This window comes from Aotus nancymaae, unplaced genomic scaffold (genome assembly GCF_030222135.1).
Source record: "Aotus nancymaae isolate 86718 unplaced genomic scaffold, 86718_ANA_hifiasm-v0.15.2.pri h1tg000064l_1, whole genome shotgun sequence".
NCBI lineage: Eukaryota > Metazoa > Chordata > Mammalia > Primates > Aotidae > Aotus > Aotus nancymaae.
The window spans coordinates 13,205,712-13,227,213 of NW_026988479.1; the positions used below are offsets into that span (position 1 = coordinate 13,205,712).

Genomic DNA, 21,502 nt, shown 5'->3' on the forward strand with positions numbered 1-21,502 from the left:
TTAAAATATTGTATCAGTAACAAAGCTGCCCCTCGAGAGCGGAGTTGTGCTCTCCGGCGGCGAAAGTCCAGGTTCGGAGACCAGGTGTGAGTGAGCTGGTACCCGAGGAGGATCAAGTGGCACGTCTTCGGGTAAGTGTGCGGCTCTGCTGGAGTCCGAGTTACCCGCTCTTGCCCGCGCGGAAAAGGCTTTAAGAAGGCGGAGCTGCAGCCATCTCTTTCTCTTAATGCTGCATCTTTGTTCTCACCGTGAGCCTTGGGGTGAGGTTAGAGAAGAAGCCGAGGGATCCTGACACCACCTCCCCAGCACCGGCGGGCTAGGCGCCCTACTTGCGGCTTGGCCTTTTGCTTTTGGGGCCAGATTTCTGTGGACTTCTGTTCGCGTTCAGAAATGCCACCCCAAGGCCGGGCACAGTGGCTCAAGCCTGTAATCCCAGCACTTTGGGAGGCAGAGGCGTGCGGATCACGAGGTCAGGAGATCGAGACCATCCTGGCCAACACGGTGAAACCCGGTCTCTACTAAAAACACAAAAAAATTAGCTGGGCGTGGTGGCGCACGCCTGTAGTCCCAGCTACTCGGGAGGCTGAGGCAGGAGAATTGCCACCCAAGAGGCGGAGATTGCAGTGAGCCAAGGTCGCGCCACTGCGCTACAGGCTGGGCGACAGTGGGAGATTCCGTCTCAAAAAAAAACCCAAAAAAACAAAAAAGAAATCCCACCTCAAACTTCTCCCAATTGTTCATTAAGTGAACTTCTTTCATTCCCTTCCCCTTTGCCATAATTGGAGGAGAAAGGAAGTAGGGAGCGGGACCCGGTGTCCTGGGGTAAGGGACTTCTCATCTAAAATTCGCAGCCTCTTCTGTTGCTAAAAGTTCTTCCTGCCCACGTTTTTGTCTCTTTTTAGACCTAGGCTGCCCCTGCCATCATGTCACAAGGGATCCTTTCTCCACCGGCGGGCTTGCTGTCTGATGACGATGTCGTAGTTTCTCCCATGTTTGAGTCCACAGCTGCAGATTTGGGATCTGTGGTACGCAAGAACCTTCTGTCAGACTGCTCTGTCATCTCTGCCTCCCTGGAGGACAAGCAGCAGGTAAAGGAACTGGGGAGTGGCTGGGGCAGAAAGTGATATACTCAGGCCAATAGTTGTCCATACGGGATAATATGAGGTCAAAGACTAGCAATCCTGAATGGCTGAGAGATCAATTCAAAATTAAGAGCATTTGGGACAAAATGGCTACAAAAAGAAAAAAAAAATAAGAGTATGATAAGTAAAAAAAAAAAATTTTAAGAGTTGTGTGTCCACAAGAACTATTGTTTGCATTTCATTAATGAAGTACCCTCAAGTGCATGCTCTCAGTTAATCTCTCAGGGAAAGATAATAGTTATCTATCTTTGCCTTGAGGCCCAGCTGTGCTAAATAATTTGCACAAGGTCATATAGGCATCATGTAAGTAGAATGTACAGTTCAGATTTTAATAGTATCACGACAGCTTCAATTTGTTGTAGCTTTCCTGTTAGGTCAGGGTTTCTCAGTCACAGCATTGTTGACATTGGGGCTAGACAGTTCTTTCAGGGATCTGTCCTGTGCATTATGTTTAGCAGCATTCCTGGTCTCTACCCACTAGATGTCAGTAGTGCCTTCCCATTCGTGACAATCAAAAAATGTCTTCAGGCACTTCAGGCATTGCTAAATGGCCCTTGGAGTGAAAATGACCCTGGCTGAGAAATACTATACTAGGTCCTATGCTAAACATTAATGTACATTGTTACATTTTGTCCTCTTATAGAGTTTCTCTTAGACTTATGAAGTTCCATGAGAACATGGTCCTTGATGATGTCTCTCACTATGGACTGTCAGAGCTTCTCTGTTCCTAGGCCATAGTAGGCACTCTCTAAATATCTGGGTTTTTTTTTGTTTTTGTTTTGAGATGGAGTCTCGCTCTGTTGCCCAGGCTGGAGTGCAATGGCACAACTTCTGCCTTCTGGGCCCAAGCAACTCTCCCTGCCTCAACCTTCTGAGTAGCTGGGATTACAGGCACCCACAACCAAGCCCAACTAGTTTTTATATTTTTAGTAGAGATGGGGTTTTGCTGTGTTGCCCAGGCTAGTGTCGAACTCCTGACCTCAAGTGATCTGCCCCCCTCAGCCTCCTAAATTGCTGGGATTACAGGTGTGAGGCACCGCACCTAGCCTCTAAATATCTGTTGAATGAATGATGTGGGTGCTATTATTAACCTCATTCTGCAGATGAGGAAACTGAGGCAAAGAATTTAAAGAACTCATAGTTCAAGGTCTCATAGTTACTAAGTGATGGAATTGGGACTCAAATTCAAGTATGTCTGCTTCTGCTTTACTTTAGTATCACATACCAATTTTCATACCAGTCAACAAATTCTAACTCAGATCACTGGTATGGCAAACCAGGTTTGCAGGATAACTATAAGAAAGGGAAGGGTGACAAAGTCATAAAAATGTCTACTTGGGTTGGAATAATTGTAAAACCAAAGAGTAGCTGCATGGAGACATTTGAGGTGAAATGGGGTAGTATTATCATGGTTCCTAGAAACTACTGTTTGCCCATTTGCTCAGAGGTAACTGCTGAAATTAATCTGTGGTTCTGGGCTGGAATTGTACCACAGGTTCCATCTGAGGACAGTATGGAGAAGGTGAAAGTATACCTGAGGATTAGGCCGTTGTTACCTTCAGAGTTGGAACGACAGGAAGATCAGGTGAGTGTCTGAGAAGGGAGGATTTAAGGTGAAACGATGCAGCACAAAAGAGATTCCCAGGAATGCCTTCTGTGACAACTGTATTTTCTCCCTTCTCAGGGTTGTGTCCATATTGAAAATATGGAGACCCTTGTTCTACAAGCACCCAAGGATTCTTTTGCCCTGAAGAGCAACGAGCGGGGAATTGGCCAAGCCACCCACAGGTTCACCTTTTCCCAGGTATGGAGGGTACTGGTCTGTGAACAAAGGACCAACATGTAAGGGCAACTTTATTCCCTCTTTAGAGGAAAAGCTTCTCTACTTGATTGTGAGTTCCTTGTATATGCACACTTACAATTTTGAGGGCCCTAGTTATATGTTAGTCACTATGTCAAGTAATATATGTATATCAATTCCAACAAATTATATTATTATCAGTATTTCCTTATTTTCCTGACAAGGATAGTGTGACGAATGTAATATTGTTGAAGCCATGTAGCTAGTCATTGGTAGAGTTAGGACCTGAGACTAGATCCATGTATCTCCAAAGCCCACACTTGGGGGCCATTATATTGCCCCATTGTGTGTACAGCATCAGGCCTAGGGCATAACATTCCTTAAGTGTTTGTTGATTTGGGTGAAAAATAGACTAGCAGAGAGTGCTTAGTCCTCAGTGTTTCAGGAACAGCTGGCAGCACTGCAGGAAGAAGCTGCTTGAGTGGTCTCCAGAGCCAACCACTCAGGAAGGAATATATCTGCGGCTTTGCACAGGAGGCAAGTGGGAGATGAAGGATAGGCCACTAAAAATCTGGATTCCTCTCTAGATCTTCGGGCCAGAAGTGGGACAGGCATCCTTCTTCAACCTAACTGTGAAGGAGATGGTAAAAGATGTACTCAAAGGCCAGAACTGGCTCATCTATACATATGGAGTCACTAACTCGGGGAAAACCCACACGATTCAAGGTGAGTAGTAACGCTTCACAGGATTCCTGATTGGCTGGTAATGGCATTGTTTTTACCTTTTGATACTCTGAGTTAGGGGGAGAAAGACACTTGCCTTAGCTGTCCATCTTTCATATGCCTCCAGGTACCATCAAGGATGGAGGGATTCTCCCCCGGTCTCTGGCACTGATCTTCAATAGCCTCCAAGGCCAACTTCATCCAACACCTGATCTGAAACCCTTGCTCTCCAATGAGGTAATTTGGCTAGACAGCAAGCAGATCCGACAGGAGGAAATGAAGAAGCTATCCCTGCTAAATGGAGGCCTCCAAGAGGTAAAGCATTGGTATCCATGGCAGTGGGGGCAGGGGGTACAAATCTAGGGAAGTTTTGTGCTTACCTTCTCCCTGTGCCCCTCCAGGAGGAGCTGTCCACCTCCTTGAAGAGGAGTGTCTACATTGAAAGTCGGATAGGTACCAGCACCAGCTTCGACAGTGGCATTGCTGGGCTCTCTTCCCTCAGTCAGTATACCAGCAGTAGCCAGCTGGATGGTATGTATGATGACTGGGCTCTGCCAAGAAACAGTAGGAACCCACTCCCTGTTCCTAACAGCTGCCCGGAGTACAGACCAGAGGTTGCAATCTGAGGTCTGCCTTCCGAGGCCCCTGCAGGCCAAAAGAGAGATGAACTGCTCTAGGTTGATGCCCTATACATTGGCTTCTTCCCCAGAAACAAGTCACCGATGGGCACAGCCAGACACTGCCTCAGTACCTGTCCCAGCAGACATTCGCTTCTCCATCTGGATCTCATTCTTTGAGATCTACAATGAACTGCTTTATGACCTGTTAGAACCGCCTAGCCAGCAGCGCAAGAGGCAGACTTTGCGGCTATGCGAGGATCAAAATGGCAATCCCTACGTGAAAGGTATGGGAAATGGGGGAAGCTGGCATGAATGCTGGAGGGCAATTGGGGAGAGACTGGCAAAAGAGTTGGATGTTCCCATCTTATACCCTTCTCTACTTTGGTCTCAGATCTCAACTGGATTCATGTTCAAGATGCTGAGGAGGCCTGGAAGCTCCTGAAAGTGGGTCGTAAGAACCAGAGCTTTGCCAGCACCCACCTCAACCAGAACTCCAGCCGCAGGTGAGTAGATTGTAAGAATAAACTTCACTGTGTTCCAGGAAACATTAGTGTTCTGCCTGGTCATGGAAGATGTGCAATGACTTTCTGTTTTTCATAACTTCCAGTCACAGCATCTTCTCAATCAGGATCCTACACCTTCATGGGGAAGGAGATATAGTCCCCAAGATCAGCGAGTAAGTTTTTCCATTTCGAAATTTGGGCTTCTTGGTCATAAGTGGTAGTTGGGAAAGCATGGGGGAGGTTCTTAGGGGAACTTGTTCTCCTTCTTTGGGTGCAGAGATTCTTAGTGGGCCCTCCCCTCTCCAGAATTATACAAAGGGCCAGAAGGCTCACAACACGAGGCCCTTGTCAGATCCTGTGCATCATTCTAGGCTGTCACTCTGTGATCTGGCTGGCTCAGAGCGCTGCAAAGATCAGAAGAGTGGTGAACGGTTGAAAGAAGCAGGAAACATTAACACCTCTCTGCACACCCTGGGCCGCTGTATTGCTGCCCTTCGTCAGAACCAGCAGAACCGGTGAGCTTTTGACTATAAGCCTTAGGCTCTGCAATTTGCTCAGAGACTTCCTTGTCACCACTGGTGCTAGGCTACCCCAAAGGCTGCTGTTCTGCTCACAGCTCTAATATCTCTGATTCTCTGCCAGCTCAAAGCAGAACTTGGTTCCCTTCCGTGACAGCAAGTTGACTCGAGTGTTCCAAGGTTTCTTCACAGGCCGAGGCCGTTCCTGCATGATTGTCAATGTGAATCCCTGTGCATCTACCTATGATGAGACTCTTCATGTGGCCAAGTTCTCAGCCATTGCTAGCCAGGTGAGAAGCTAGAGGTATGATGGGTATGCTCACTTGGAACTGGTAACTCTAAGAAAGCTCCTAGGGACTACTTATAGAGTCAAGTAAGATGTATTTTTTTTCTCTCTAGCTTGTGCATGCCCCACCTGTGCAACTAGGATTCCCATCCCTGCACTCATTCATCAAGGAACATAGTCTTCAGGCATCCCCCAGCTTAGAGAGAGGGGCTAAGGCAGACGCAGGCCTTGATAATGACACTGAAAATGAAGCTGATATCTCCATGTATGGCAAAGAGGTGAGAATACAAGAAGGCTTTGGTGCGGCAGCTTAGTAGCTACACATTTTCTACGGTGCCTTCCAGGTGGTCTTGTGCCTCTTGAGGGCGTGGGCATCTGATGACCTCTGACATGTGTGTCTCTCCTAGGAGCTTCTACAAGTAGTGAAAGCCCTGAAGGTACTGCTTTTGAAAGAACGACAGGAAAAGTTGCAGCTGGAGATGCAGCTCCGAGATGAAATTTGCACTGAGATGGTAGAACAGATGCAACAGCGGGAACAGTGGTGCAGGTACTAGCTGAGTGATCCCTCTTGCTCTGTCACCTGGGACAGAGGGTAGGAAGTAAGGAGTTGGGTGGAATTGTGCCTCAAGATCTGTTCCCCAAGTTCACTCCTCAGAATCTTCACTCACTTCTCTTTTCTGACAGTGAACATTTGGACACCCAAAAGGAACTATTGGAGGAAATGTATGAAGAAAAACTAAATATCCTTAAGGAGTCACTGACAAGTTTTTACCAAGAAGAGCTTCAGGTGAGTTGCCCTGAGCCAGCTCCAACTAACTGCTCAGATTTCCATCACTAGCTTGCCTGAAGTAAAGAGATTTTGTAAACTACTCCAGTAAGGGCAGGAATATATTTTCTGTATTCCTCTTAGTGCTTTGGGTTCAATCTATGTTTGGTGAATTGATTAAGGGTTTAGTTGGCCAGGAAATCGTATTAAGTGCTAACAACAGGTTTTCAAGGGATCAGTGTCAGAAGTGCTTTTTCTGTTCAGTCATCTGCCTCGGCAATATTTTTCTGGCTCTGCACAGAATTGTGCTCTCTGCTTCCCTCTTAGGAGCGAGATGAAAAGATTGAAGAGCTAGAAGCTCTCTTGCAGGAAGCCAGACAACAGTCGGTGGCCCAACAGCAATCAGGGTCTGAACTGTCCCTACGGCGGTCACAAAGGTTGGCAGCTTCTGCCTCCACCCAGCAGCTTCAGGAGGTTAAAGCTAAATTACAGCAGTGCAAAGCAGAGCTAAACTCCACCACTGAAGGTGAGGAAAGAGACAGGCAGGAAACATAACAGTGGTTCAGGGATGAGCTGTTACTCAAATCCAGGCCTTCTGACTCTTGCTCTAACATAATTTCCTGAACTGCAAGCTATAGCCCCCTGACATTTCAATCTAGAATGCACATAGCCTCACTTTTTATATTTGCTACAAGCTACTCTTAACTCAGTTGAAGAGACTGGGCCAAGGCTTAAAAAAAAAACCCACATATTTTATAAAGTTTCCCATTTCCTTCCCTCAGAGTTGCATAAGTATCAGAAAATGTTAGAACCACCACCCTCAGCCAAGCCCTTCACCATTGATGTGGACAAGAAGTTAGAAGAGGGCCAGAAGGTAATTACCTTTCTCTGTTTACCAAACTCTTACCTAAGGCAATTTCAAGATGCTGGAGAGTGGCTATTTCACTCAGCTCACTAGCCTTTCTAATTTTACTTCTCTTCAAATGGCTACCTGACCCCTCCAGATTACTATACTGGTTGCTCTTGCCCACAATCTGATTCCTACTTCCCCTTTTTCAGAATATATGGCTGCTGCGGACAGAGCTTCAGAAACTTGGTGAGTCTCTCCAATCAGCAGAGAGAGCTTGTTGCCACAGCACTGGGGCAGGAAAACTTCGTCAAGCGTTGACCACTTGTGATGACATCTTAATAAAACAGGTTAGGGCAAACTACCCACTTCTCTCCTACTAGCCCACTCCAGTGTATATGTGAGAAAGGAAAGAGGACCAGAAGAAAAAGGTAAAGATTTTTAGGCTGAACTTAAGAGTGACAGCAGTATATTTGCAAAATAAAAATAACCATTTTTTTTGTTAAGCATTTACTAAGTACCAGGCACTATGCTAAGTAATTTATAGGCATTTTCTGTCACAACCACCTTAGGGAGGTAGTTACTGTTATATTTCATCTAAAAACCCATTGTTTTATGTGCTACTAAGAAAAAAAATTAACAATTTAGCTATGACATTTCTCATCAGTAAGATGCATCCTGATTCCAGAGATATTAAAACTGTGTATCTTAAACTAAGCTCAACATTTAATTTCATATCTAGAGACTAAGGTGCATAGAAATTAAATTTACTCAAGCTCATACTACCTTATGGGTTAGAAGATGTCCTATTCAGCACTGCTTATATGTTGGTCTCAGAAAATGCCCCCTTATCCAGTTATAAGCTCTGACCTTAGAGTTTTAATCTTTAGGCCGGGTGCAGTGGCTCACGCCTGTAATCCTAACATTTGGGAGGCCGAGGTGGGTGGATCACCTGAGGTCAGGAGTTCAAGACCAGCCTGGCCATCATGGTGAAACCCCATCTTTAAAAAAAAAAAAGTTTTAATCTTTGAAGAAACAGTCATTAATAACTAGTAATGAGTGGTATGTATTAGCCCTGTTGTTTCTCTAATCTACCAGACAAAAGTGTTTTCTATAACTTTATTGATCTTCCTTAGGACCAGACTCTGGCTGAACTGCAGAACAACATGGTGCTAGTCAAACTGGACCTTCGGAAGAAGGCAGCATGTATTGCTGAGCAGTATCATACGGTGCTAAAACTCCAAGGCCAGGTTTCTGCCAAAAAGCGCCTTGGTGACAACCAGGAAAACCAACAACCAAACCAACAGCCCCCAGGGAAGAAACCATTTCTTCGAAATTTACTTCCCCGGACACCAACCTGCCAAAGCTCAACAGACTGCAGCCCTTATGCCCGGATCCTACGCTCACGGCGCTCCCCTTTACTCAAATCTGGGCCTTTTGGCAAAAAGTACTAAGGCTGTGGGGAAAGAGAAGAGCAGTCATGGCCCTGAGGTGGGTCGGCTACTCTTCTGAAGAAATAGGTCTCTTTTAAGCTTTACCATATATCAGAAAGGTTTTTTCCCACTTTTGTATTATAATCAATCACCTATGTAATCTCATTTTTTTTTTTCACTTTTATATGGGTTCTATGCACACACAAAAAAGTTACATTAAAGATGATATTATTGTTCACATTTTTTATTGAATTTCAAATGTAGCAAAATCATTAAAACAAATTATAAAGGGGACAGAAAAATTGAGAATCAAACATCATTCTGGACCATGGGAACCTTGAAAAAGCATGGCAGTGGAGACCAGTAACTAGTATACAGCTTGCCTAAGAAGGCTTAGTAAGAAATGAATTCAAGTAGTATTAGATATTCTAAACCTTCCTTAATATAAGATGAAGTGTCATATGTTAGGAGGTAAAAAGGTAACACAAAATTCTGGGAATAAGAATGAAGTCTGGACCCTGAGCTCAGAAGAATGATCCATAGCATCTACTGTACAAATTCATTACAACAGACATAGCTTATTACCTCCTGCTGTATACACATGCACAGGCCTGAAACTCTCCAAGAGCACCACAAGAATGATTTCCTTTATCTCATCTAGATAAAGGCTGAAGAAATGTATTCTGTTGCAGATGAGAGGGAGAAAATAATAGATAATTACATTGAAAATTCATTAAAACAGACCAGCTTGAAGTGAGTTTATTCTTGTATGGATAGTCACAAACATTATTTCCAAATGTCTGTGAAATTATAATCCTACCTCCTTGCTTTGCTTTGGTAGGAGTATAGCTAACAATATAGCCATCTTTTGCCCTCATTAAGGGCTATCAGCAGTCCCAAGCTCTGTGAGATTCTTTTTTGACCTTCTTTTACTCAACTCTAGTGAGTTACTTCCAATTTGAAAGCTTTTAGAAGACCCCTCAAAACTGTTTTGGAAGATTGTCTCCATAGAGTAGAACAAATGGATAGCTCTATTCCACTTAAACCTAATCTCTGACATCAGAATAGGGATCCTGCTCAGCAAATCTAAGAGCAAGGTCATTTGTATCCATTGCTCTGACTTCTTCCTTGGGTACTCAGTGCCCTATTACTGCCAGCTGAGGGTAGAGTGGCAGAGTTTCCTCCTTTCTTTGCCTTTTTTTCACTCTCAGCAGCACTGACACTTCCTGTAGCATTGCCTGTGCTAAAGTGCTATTAAAGGGACTTTCTTGGGGGCAAAAAAATTTAAAAATGCATTCAGAGAAGGCCAAGATCTAAAGCTACTCTGGACAGAAGTGAGATATGGGTAGAAGTGCTTCTAACTGGTAAGATAGAAGTGCTTCTAACTGGTAAGACAATGTCTGTTCTTGCCAGTATTCTGTCAGTCAGCCTCTGAGGGTAATTATACAAGCTGTCCCTATGGAGCTGTGGCCATCTATAGAAACAAGAGCTGAGGTCCTTGGAACAGACGTACTGTTTGTTACATAGACGTAAGGCTTAATTAAGATGAGTCTAACAATATGCTGGCTCGAGAGTAGCCAACTATGGCGTGACAGAAGACAAGTTGAGTGGAGAAACTCTGCGTGTGGGAGTGTTGTTAGCAGACAGTGAAGCAGGCAGGAAAAAAGGAGCAGGCACCTCGGTGGTGGAAGTCTCGCCTTGGTTCCGAAGCTGTAGGATTTGCCGGAGTAAGGCCTTACCTTCTTCCCGGGTCTGCAACAAAGTCAGGCAAATGTCTCAAAACATGTCCAGAGCTAATCTCAAAAACAAGTAATTAAGATGCTGATATATGGCCAGGTGTGGTGACTCACGCCTGTAATCCCAGCACTTTGGGAGGCCAAGGCAGGAGGATCACCTAAGGTCGGGAGTTCAAGACCAGCCCGACCAACATAAAGAAACCCTGTCTGTACTAAAAATACAAAATTAGCCGGGTGTGGTGGCCCATTCCTGTAATCGCAGATACTCGGGAGGCTGAGGCAAGAGAATCACTTGAACCCAGGAGGCAGAGGTTGCAGTGAGCCAAGAGTACACCATTGCACTCCAGCCTGGGCAACAAGAGCGAAACCATCTCAAAAAAAAAAAAAGATCTGATATACAAGTTCCACAGATCAAGACAGGCATGTAGCTTGCTTGTTTATTTTTTTGAGATGGGGTCTCACTGTGTCACCCAGGCTACAGTGCAGTGGTGTGATCAAGGCTCACTGTAGCCTCAACCTCTAAAGTTCAAGTCCTCTGTCACCTCAGCCTCCTGAGTAGCTGGGACCACAGGCATGCACCACCAAACCTGGCAAAATTTATTTTTGGTAGAGACAACGTCTCCCTTTGTTGCCCAGACTGTTCTTAAACTCCTTTTGAGCTCAAGTGATCCTCCTGCCTCAGCCTCCCAAACTGTTGGGATTATAGGTGTAAGCTACTGTGCCTAGCCCAGGTAGGCTTTCCACTTAAATTCTTCCTTCCACCCCCACAGCATGGTAAGGATCTTGTGTTCCTAGCCTAAAATCCAAACCTTTTATTAAAGAACTGATACTCACATCATTGAATGCACAACACTTTTGTGCACAAGTTGAAGCTTCATCCCACAGTTTGCACTTAAAATAGTACTGGGCCAGATAGCGGAAAGCAGTGCTTTCCTCCAAGTGTTCTACTATTTCCTAGAAAGGGAAAGCAAAATGACTGAGGTGACAGGAATAATAACAGCAATATAATTCTCATGGTATGATACATACCCCACAGGAATAGATATCTTGGATATATTTGATGTAACACTGGGCAGCCTGTTCTGACTCAGTCAACTGTTCATGAAGCCTACAAAAGAAACTGGTCTTTTAAGTACAAATGATATCTCAAAGCAACTTGGTGATAAAAAGTAAAAGTACACGAGATCAAAAAAACAACAATACATAGGTAAGTATCAATCTTGACATAAATGGTATCCTCAGAACTAGAGTAGTATTAGATGTGATAGTTACTGTTATCAAAGCTTAGAATCATTACTCTGCTAATGATGAAAGGAGAGTTAATAAACATTACTATCTAAGCTAGATAATACATCCTTGCAAAAATTCTCGAGGATTACCCAGAGTAAGGTGGCTCATGCTTGTAATCTCAGCACTTTGGAAGGCCAAGGTGGGCAGATCACTTGAGGTCAGGAGTTTGAGACCAGCCTGGCCCACAAGGTGAAACCCCATCTCTACTTAAAAAAAGAAAAAATACAAAAATTAGCCAGGTGTTGTGACACATGCCTGTAATCCCACCTCAGGAGGCTGGAGCAGGAGAATTGCTTGAACTCGGGAGGTAGAGGTTGCAATGAGCCCAGATTGTGCCAGTACACAGCAGCCTGGGCCACAAAGTAAGACTCTGACTCAAAAAAAAAAGCAGCCGGAGGGGACGGCTCAGTGGCTCATCCCTGTAATCCCAGCACTTTGGGAGGCCGAGGTAGGCAGATCACAAGGTCAGGAGATCAAGACCAGCCTGACCAACATGGTAAAATCCCATCTCTACTAAATACTAAATATATTTAGCTCAGTGTCATGTCATGCACCTGTTCAGAGAATCATCTGAACCCAGGAGGCGGAGGTTGCGCTCCAGCCTGGGCAACAGAGCAAGAATCCACCTCAAAAAAAAGAGGCCAGGTGCAGTGGCTCACCACTGTAATCCCAGCACTTTGGGAGGCTGAGGCAGCCAGATCACCTGAGGTCAGGAGTTCTAAACCAGCCTGACCAACATGGAGAAACTCCATCCCTACTAAAACTACAAAATTAGCCGGGCGTGGTGGCAGACACCTGTAATCCCAGCTACTCAGGAGGCTGAGGCAGGAGAATCGCTTCTACCCGTAAGGCAGAGGTTGTGGTGAGCCAAGATTGCACCATGGCACTCCAGCCTGGGCAACAAGAGCGAAACTCCATCTCAAAAAAAAAAAAAGAACCTTTTTGCCTACTATTTGAGTTATTCCTAATTTTTCTGGCCCTTATCAGGAAATTAACATTAAAAGTAGTTTTCCTACACTGCTCTGACACAAAAATTTCATCATTTCTTTCTTGAAATCATTCTTGATCCCTTGATTTAATAGGAAAGCAACTGCCCTCCTTCAAGAGAAGTGGCATTCTCTCTTTTTTGAGACAGAGTTTTGCTCTTGTCACCCAGCTGGAGTGCAATGGTGCAATCTCAGTTCACTGCAACCTCCACCTCCAGGGTTTAATCAATTCTCCTGCCTCAGCCTCCCAAGTAGCTGGGATTACAGGCAACCGCCACCATGCCTGGCTAATTTTTGGTTGTTTCTCTTTTTGAGACGGAGTTTCGCTCTTTTTACCCAGGCTGGAGTGCCATGGTGCGATATCGGCTCACCACAACCTCCGCCTCCTGGGTTCAGGCAATTCTCCTGCCTCAGCCTCCTGAGTAGCTGGGATTACAGGCATGCGCCACCATGCCCAGCTAATTTTTTGTATTTTAGTAGAGACAGGGTTTCACCATGTTGGCCAGGCTGGTCTCAAACTGCTGACCTCAGGTGATCCACCTGCCTCGGGCTCCCAAAGTGCTGGGATTATAGGCGTGAACCACCACGCCCAGCCAGAAGTGGCATTCTCTAGGGTCAAAATGGCTACATTCACAGACAGCTTTCATACATCCTGCTACATCCCCATACCCATGTAGAATGATGGGTAGATAGGTGGCTCTAGAGCATGCAGGACCCACCATCCCAGAGAAGCCCACAGAAATATCAATAGCATTTCACTCCTTTCACTCACTTTGCCAGTTTCACCAGAGCCATTTTCTCCACATCTCCCACGGCGTAAGCTCTCCAATAACACTGTCAAAAAAATAAATTGGTAATTTTGACCATCGTCCCATGTGCCATGACTAAATCATACGAAGGTTAAGACCCTGCAAGCCTCCCAGAAGTTCAGATTTATAGAACGCAAGTCATTTTTACTAGTTCTGATAGGTCTAGGCTACATACTGACATTCCCACTGATGATCTTGGCTTAGCTTTGCTTTCATACTATGTATCTATAAATATTCAGACTTTCCTATGTACCTAGATCAGAATAAGGGAAAAATTAAAGCATAAATAGCCCCACATTCATCTAAACAGCAGATTTCCACCCAAATTCTTTAGGACCCAATTTAAGGTACCTTTTTGGCTTCCACCAGTTGATTGAGCTTCTCATAACATTCTCCTAAAGCAACCAGCATGCGAGAATCATTGGGTCTGAGAAAGAAGAATAGGCAGTCTGAGCAAAGACTTTACAGAAACTGAAGTTCTCCCTTGAGGAACCAGTACACCACTATTTCAAATCTATGAAACAACGGGACTTTAACCTAATGCTCCATATAATAGATTACTTTGTGTTCATAATTACACTATTAACCCGTTAGTGAAATATACTAAATGAATATAACCAAACAGCATTTAGCAAGTTTAAACTCAGGTCTCCAAGAGTCAAAACCATCCACTGTGATTTGACAACAGCTATCAAAAGGGAAAAAAAAGTTATTAGCTCCTGCCACGTCAGACACATTGTCAAGTGACCAGACTTACCGAAGCTGGTGGGCCCGTCTATAATAATAAAGGCAGTAAAATGGCATCTTAAGGATTTCATAGGTCTGCCCAAGGCCATACCAAGCTCTGTAGTCCCGCTTATTGACTTCAATGGCATGTCTAAGAAACAGAAAAGACAGACTGCTAAGAAGGCAGAATCAAGGTTAGCAACTTGCAGGCTTAGAGGCTCCTAACATCACAGAAATCTGCTCCACCTCACCCCACTCTAGATAATCACCTATAAGCCTGGATAGCAGCAGATGTGTTCTTCATCTCCATGTACTCATGTCCCATCAGTGTCCAGGCACCCAGATACCGAGGATTTAATTTCAGGGCTCTCTGGAAATATAAGGCTGCTTTCTCATGCTGAGAACGTAAACTGTAATAATTGCCTGATTAAAAATCAAACAAAAAATGAATAATCAGAAAGGTAAAAATAAAAGACCATTAAAATAGATAGCATTTCACCAAATGGGCATGAAACCATAACCCACTCCCTCTAAAGTCCTGGCAAAACAGCCAAATTGTACAAAAGGGAAATATCATTCCCTTAGGAAATATATTTCATCTGTTATACATTCTGGTTTAAAAAAAAAGAAAAAGTATTTCAAGCTGGGCACAGTGGCTCATGCCTGTAATCCCAGCACTGTGGGAGGCCAAAGCAGGCGGATCACGAGGAGTTTGAGACCAGCCTGACCAACATAATGAAACTCTGCCTCTACTAAAAATACAAAAATTCACTGGGTGTGGTGACACACGCCTGTAATCCCAGCTACTCAGGAGGTTGAGGCAGGAGAATCACTTGAACCCGGGAGGCAGAGGTTGCAGTGAGCCAAGATGGCGCCACTGCATTCCAGCCTGGGTGACAGAGTGAGACTCTGTCTCAAGAAAAAAAAAAAGTATTCCTAAACACTGCAAAATCTTCTTCCTTTTAATATCACCTGGATATACCATTTATATACATATTCTTTTTTTTTTCTTTTTTTTCTGAGACAAGGTCTTGCTTTGTCACTCAGGCTGCAATGCAAGAGTGCAATCACAGCCCACTGCAGCCTCAACCTCCTGAGCTCAAGCGATCCTCCCACATAAGGCTTTCCAATAGCTGGGACCACAAGCACATGCTACCAAGCCTGGGTAATTTTTAAATTTTTTTGTGGAGACAGGGTTTTCCTATGTTGCCACAGTGGTCTCAAACTCCTGAGCTCAAGCGATCCTCCTGTCTCGGTCTCCCACAATGCTGGAATTAAAGGCATGAGCCAGCACATCTGGCCTATATACACATTTTCTTAGATTATGCTTTACATTGGTGGATTGCAAACTATATTCCTTGGAGCCTAGGTTTCTAAAGACCCAGGCTGGGCATAGTGAATCATGCCTGTAATCCAGCAGCACTTTGGGAGGCCAAGGCAAGCGGATCACCTGAGGTCAGAAGTTCGAGACCAGCCTGGCCAACATGGCAAAACCCTGTCTCTACTAAAAATACAAAAATTAGCTGGGGGTGGTGGCGCACACCTGTAGTCCCAGCTATTTCAGAAGCTAAGGCAGGAGAATCTCTTGAACCCATGAGGTGGAGGTTGCAGTGAGTCAAGATGGTGCCATTGCACTCCAGCCTGGGTAACAAGACTGAAACTGCATCTCAAAAAAAAAACCAAAAAAACAAAAAAGGTAGCTCTCTGGCCAGGCACAGTGGCTCACACCTGTAATTCCAGCACTTTGAGAGGCTGAGGCGGGCAGATCACCTGAGGTTGGGAGTTCGAGACCAGCCTGACCAACATAGAGAAACCCCATCTCTACTAAAAATATAAAATTAGCCAGGTGTGGTGGCGCATGCCTATAATCCCAGCTACTCGGGAGGCCGAGGCAGGAGAATCACTTGCACCCAGAAGGTGGAGGTTGCAGTGAGCCAAGATCATGCCATTGCACTCTAGCCTGGGCAACAAGAATGAAACTCCATCTGAAAAAAAAAAAGGTAGTGTTCTAAGTTTCCCTCTTACAGGAGAATCAAAGCAGTTCTATTTTCATTGGTCTTAAAAAGTGAAAGTGAAAGATTTCAGCTGAAGAAAGTATAAAAGCTACCTGTCTTACATCAACTGGTGAATAAACAAAATGTGGAATATCCAAACATGGAATACTACTCAGCAACAAAAGGAACTACTGATACATGATACAACATGGATGAACCTCAAAAGCATGCTAATGGATGGGAGGCTGAAGTGAGAGGATCACTTAAGGCTAGGAGTTTGAGACCAGCATGGGCAACATAGTGAGACCCTGTCTCTAAAACTAAAAATTAGCCAGGTGTGGTGGTACAGTACTGTAGTTCCAGCTACTCCAGAGGCTGAGGTAGGAGAAAGCTTGAGCCCAGGAGTTCATGCCACTGCATGCCAGCCTGGGTGAGAGAGACCCTATTAAAAAAAAAAAAATGCTAACTGAAAGAAGCCAGACAATAAGACTACATATTGCAAGAATCCATTTATATGAAATTCCTGGAATAGGCGAAACTACAGAGAAAGAAGCAAAGCAGTGATTATTGGGGGATGGGAATGGGACTGACTGCAAATAGACATGAGGGAACTTTTTGGGGTGATGGAATATTCTAAACTAGATTATGGTAATGGTTACAAACTGTATAAATTTACAAAAACACATTGAAATGTAAACAACATTTTATGGTATGTAAGTTATACCTCAATAAAGCTGTTTTTTGTTTTTTGTTTTCTGAGACAGAATTTAGCTCATTGCCCAGGCTGGAGTGCAATGGTGTGATCTCGGCTCACTGCAACCTCTGCCTCTCAGGTTCAAGTGATTCTCCTACCTCAGCCTCCCAAGTAGCTGGTATTACAGGCACGTGCCATCACACCCAGCTAATTTTTTGTATTTTTAGTAGAGATGGCGTTTCTTCATGTTGGTCAGGCTGGTCTCGAACTCCTGACCTCAGGTGATCCACCCGCCTTGGCCTCCCAAAGTGCTGGGATTACAGGCATTAGCCACCACACCTGGCCCTAAGCTATATTGTTTTAAAAAATGAAGAGCTACACCAATATTGGAAGGATTTTCATGAAATACTGTTGAATGAGAAAAGCAAAATGCTGAGTATGTATATAATATTCTATTTTTGTAAAGCAAGCAGCCCATTAAACCCTGTGTATGTATATATATATATATTCCTTTTAATGTGGCATGAGAACATGGTAACACCAATAACTTAAAAGGGGAGAGGTGCAGCAAGCAAAAGAAACCCTGCACTTTAAAAAATCTCCTTTATGGGCCAGGCACAGTGGCTTGCATTTTATTATTCTCCTTTTACAGATGAGGGAACTAAAGCACAGAAGGTTAGGTAACTTGTCGAAGATAACACAGCTAGTTAGCATCTGAACCAGAATTTAAAATTGGGCGATCTGGCTCAGAGTCCAAAGCTTAACTATGTTATACTGCAGTATATGTCTGTGTAGTGTATGTATGTATATAAAATGCTGCCTCTCAGAGATTGTGACTGACAGGTACAGAAGGGAGCAAGTCATATCAAGACATAAGAGCAAAAACAGCCAGGACTAAACAAGTAGGAGATTCTTGCCATCACTCTACTCTTAAGATTGTTGCATTCTCTCAGGTCCTCAGCTTCCTTTCCTTCTCTCCATCCTTCTTTCTCCTTTTCACTTCCTCTGAACTGTCTATAATATGAAAGCTAAAGTATATTTTTTGTCATATCTAATGTTCCCTGCTCTAATTTTTTAAGGTAGGTAGGCTGAATTCAACAAAGATTTATTGACTATATGTCAGAAATTTTACTGGGCACTACAGATATACTGAGGAAAAAAACAGTTCATTAAGGTGTTTGCCTCAAATGATTATTAAAACAAAGAAAAAAAGAAACTTCTAAATAATTATTCTTCATATATGTGCTGGGTTTTTTTTTTTTTTTTTTTTTTTTTAATTTTCTGAGACAGAGTCTCGCTGTCACCCAAGCTGGAGTGCAATGGCACAATCTCAGCTTACTGCAACCTCCACCTCTTAGGTTCAAGCAATTCTCCTGCTTCATTCTCCCAAGTACTGGGATTATAGGCACCCACCCCCATGCCTAGCTAATTTTTGTATTTTTAGTAGAGACAGGGTTTTACCATGTTGACCAGGCTGGTCTCGAACTCCTGACCTCAAGTGTTTGACCTGCCTTGGCCTCCCAAAGTGCTGGGACTACAGGCATGAGCCACCACATCTGGCCTAATTTTTTTTTTTAATAGAGATGGGGTCTCACTATCTAATGCCAGATGGTGTTGCTCAGGTTGGACTCAAACCCTGGGCTCGAGCTATCTCCTGCCTCGGCCTCACAAATCACGAAGACTACTGATGCTAGTAATCATGGCTGGCTTCCTTTGATTTTAACTGTCTCCGTTTAAAAAAGAACCATTAAAAATACGTCAAAAAAAGAACTGTTCATTATGTTCCCTATCTCTATTTCCTTTCATCATGTAAAGGGTACTGGAACCAAGCATGGTGGCTGACACCTGTAATCCTAGCACTTTGGGAGGTTAAGGCCGGAGATCACTTGAGCCCAGGAGTTCAAGGTTACAGTGAGCTATGATCAAGACCCTGTCTCTATATAAAAAAACAATAATAAAATAAAATAGGCTGGGCACAGTGGCTCATGCCTGTAATCCCAGTAGTTTGGAAGGCCAAGGTAGGTGGATCACCCAAAACCAGGAATTCAAGACCAGCCTGGCCAACATGGCAAAACTCTGTCTCTACTAAAAATAATACAAAAATTAGCCAGGCGTGGTGGTGGGCACCTGTAAGCCCAGCTACTCTGGAGGCTGAAGCAGGATAATCACTTGAACCCAGGAGGCAGAGGTTGTAATGAGCCAAGGTCATACAACTGCACTCCAGCCTGGGCAACACAGCAAGACTCCATCTCAAATATAAAATAAAATAAAGCTGGTGCAGTCACTCACGCATGTAATCCCAGCAATCTGGGAGGCCGAGGGGGTCGGATCATTTGAAGTCAAGAGTTCAAGACCAACCTGGACAACATTGTAAAACCCCAACTCTACTGAAAATACAAAAATCAGCCAGATGTGATGTAGCATGCCTGTAATCCCAGCTACTCGGGAGGCTGAGGCAGGAGAATCGGTTGAACTCGGGAGGCGGAGGTTGCAGTGAACTGAGATCACTTCACCACACTCCAGCCTGAGTAAAAAAGAGCAAAACTCCATGTCAAAAAATAAATAAAATAAAATAATGGGCAATGGTATCAATCTGGTTACCCAATCACCAATTCCCGTCTGTTCTAGTTCCTAAATAACTTTTAAATCCAATTGCTGGCCAGGTGCGGTGGTTCATGCCTGTAATCCCAGCACTTTGGGAGGCCAAGGTTGGCAATCTCCAGGAATTCGAGACCAATCTGGCCAATGTGGCAAAACCCTGTCTCTGCTAAAAATACAAAAAATTAGCAGACATGGTGGTGGGCGCCTGTAATCCCAGCTACTCAGGACTCTGGGCAGGAGTACTGCTTGAATCCAGGAGGTGGAGGCTGCAGTAATCCGAGATCACGCCACTGCACTCCAGTCTAGGCAACGAGAGCGAAACTCCACGTCTAAATAAATAAATAAATCCAATTGCCTCTCTCTATTCCTCCTGCCAATACATCAATTTAGGCTGTCATTCCTAGGACTAAATTATCGTAACATCCCCCTACCTGGCCTCCCTGCCTCTAGTCTTGCCCTTTCTTTTTTTTTTTTTAAGACGGGGTTTCACCATGTTGGCCAGGCTGGTCTTGAACTCCTGACCTCAGGTGATCCGCCCGCCTCGGCCTCCCAAAGTGCTGAGATTACAGGCGTGAGCCACCGCGCCCGGCCGTCTTGCCCTTTCTCTAATCCTTCCAGCACACTGTCTCCAGCCATCCTTTTTTTTTTTTTAATTTCTAAAAAAAATTTTTTAGAGGTGGGGTCTTACTATGTTGCCTGGGTTGGATTCTAACTCCTAAGCTCAAGTAATCCTTCCACCACAGCCTCTGGAGTAGCTGGGACTATAGGCACACACAACTGTGCCCAGCTCTTGACCACTTTAGAAAGGCATCAAGGCTCTTCAAGATCTAGCCCATTTGTACATTCTTACCTCCCACACCAAGCCTCAGGCACAGTGAACTATTTCAAGCACAATGTCTGCTGCACACTTCAATGCCTCTGTACTGTGATGCCCTTCCGAAGTCAACCCTTCTCCCTTCTTGAGTTCTTTTTCTCCTGCCCATCCTTTAAGCATCACCTTCTCTAAGAAGCCTTCCCTAATCTCAGGCTAATTAGATGCTTTTCCTATATATTCCCTTAGCATCTTTGGTTTACCTTAATCATAACACTCAATACACTGAATTATAGTTGTTTTCTTTTGGTTATCTTCAATAGGCAATTCGGGTAGGTATTACAATACAAGGCACAGTGCCTAGCACACAGAGGATGCAAAGGAGATGCTTTCCGAATAAACTGGAGTCCCAGTCTCACCGTAATGGAATTTATGATTTATTTATAATGCTCTGATACTGAAAAGATTTGTTCCTTGTTAAACTGTGTTCTCACAGAATTCTTTTTCTTCTTCTTTGAGATGGAGTCTAGCTCCGTCACCCAGGCTGGAGTGCAAAGGCACGATCTTGGCTCACTGCAGTCTCTGCCTCCCGGGTTCAAGAGATGCTCCTGCTTAATTAAGCCTCTGGAGTAGCTGGAACTATAGGTATGTGCCACTACACCCAGCTAATTTTTTTGTATTTTTAGTAGAGACAGAGTTTTGCCACGTTGGCCAGGCTGGTCTCGAACTCCTCCAAGTGATCTTCCTACCTTAGCCTCCCAAAGTGCTGGGATTACAGGCGTGAGCCACCACATAACTTCTTCAAGGGCTAAAAAAAATTTACTGAACTACTGATAGATTAAAATTCCTTCTGTTTATTAACAATATCCTAACCTGGAAAGGTACAAATATATGATGTCAATGTAATGTGACCAGACCCAGGAACAGGGAAGCTAGGTTTTCAGTCACAACCAACCAAACTTACTTTCATCCAGGATTGATCATTCACCTGTCTATGGCAACTGATTATCAGGCCACACAGCATGGCCAAGTATAGAGGGCCATGGCTATCAACTGAGGGTGAGTCTGACTCCCAGAGAACATTTGGAAATGTCTAGAAACACTTTCAGTTGTCAAATTGTCACAACTGGGGGAAGGGAGTTACTGGCATCTAGTGGGTAGAGGCCAAGGATACTGCTAACATCTGTGATGCATAGGACAGCTCCCAACAAAAAAA

At 44.2% G+C, this 21,502-nt stretch overlaps 2 protein-coding genes across 2 annotated transcripts in view; one reads left to right on the top strand and one right to left on the bottom strand.

Moving 5' to 3' along the window:
* KIF20A (kinesin family member 20A) lies at nucleotides 1-8,990 on the top strand. The gene is made up of 19 exons (XM_012477064.3): nucleotides 1-131; nucleotides 903-1,088; nucleotides 2,638-2,727; nucleotides 2,827-2,946; nucleotides 3,531-3,669; nucleotides 3,794-3,981; nucleotides 4,068-4,197; nucleotides 4,376-4,570; nucleotides 4,678-4,789; nucleotides 4,894-4,962; nucleotides 5,161-5,304; nucleotides 5,432-5,597; nucleotides 5,707-5,871; nucleotides 6,001-6,140; nucleotides 6,278-6,380; nucleotides 6,687-6,885; nucleotides 7,142-7,233; nucleotides 7,419-7,556; nucleotides 8,343-8,990. Exons 2-19 carry the CDS (start codon nucleotides 924-926, stop codon nucleotides 8,658-8,660), a joined length of 2,673 nt encoding a protein of 890 aa, XP_012332487.2. The 5' UTR covers nucleotides 1-131; nucleotides 903-923; the 3' UTR covers nucleotides 8,661-8,990.
* Nucleotides 8,866-21,502, bottom strand: part of CDC23 (cell division cycle 23) — a 25,955-nt gene continuing 13,318 nt past the window's right edge. Inside the window, exons 10-16 of the mRNA XM_012477145.2 lie at nucleotides 14,456-14,609; nucleotides 14,218-14,337; nucleotides 13,812-13,887; nucleotides 13,424-13,485; nucleotides 11,405-11,483; nucleotides 11,210-11,329; nucleotides 8,866-10,391 (exon numbers count right to left, since the gene is read on the bottom strand). Of these exons, the coding sequence (XP_012332568.1) occupies nucleotides 10,221-10,391; nucleotides 11,210-11,329; nucleotides 11,405-11,483; nucleotides 13,424-13,485; nucleotides 13,812-13,887; nucleotides 14,218-14,337; nucleotides 14,456-14,609 (782 nt within the window). The 3' untranslated portion in view covers nucleotides 8,866-10,220. The remainder of the gene's footprint in view (nucleotides 10,392-11,209; nucleotides 11,330-11,404; nucleotides 11,484-13,423; nucleotides 13,486-13,811; nucleotides 13,888-14,217; nucleotides 14,338-14,455; nucleotides 14,610-21,502) is intronic.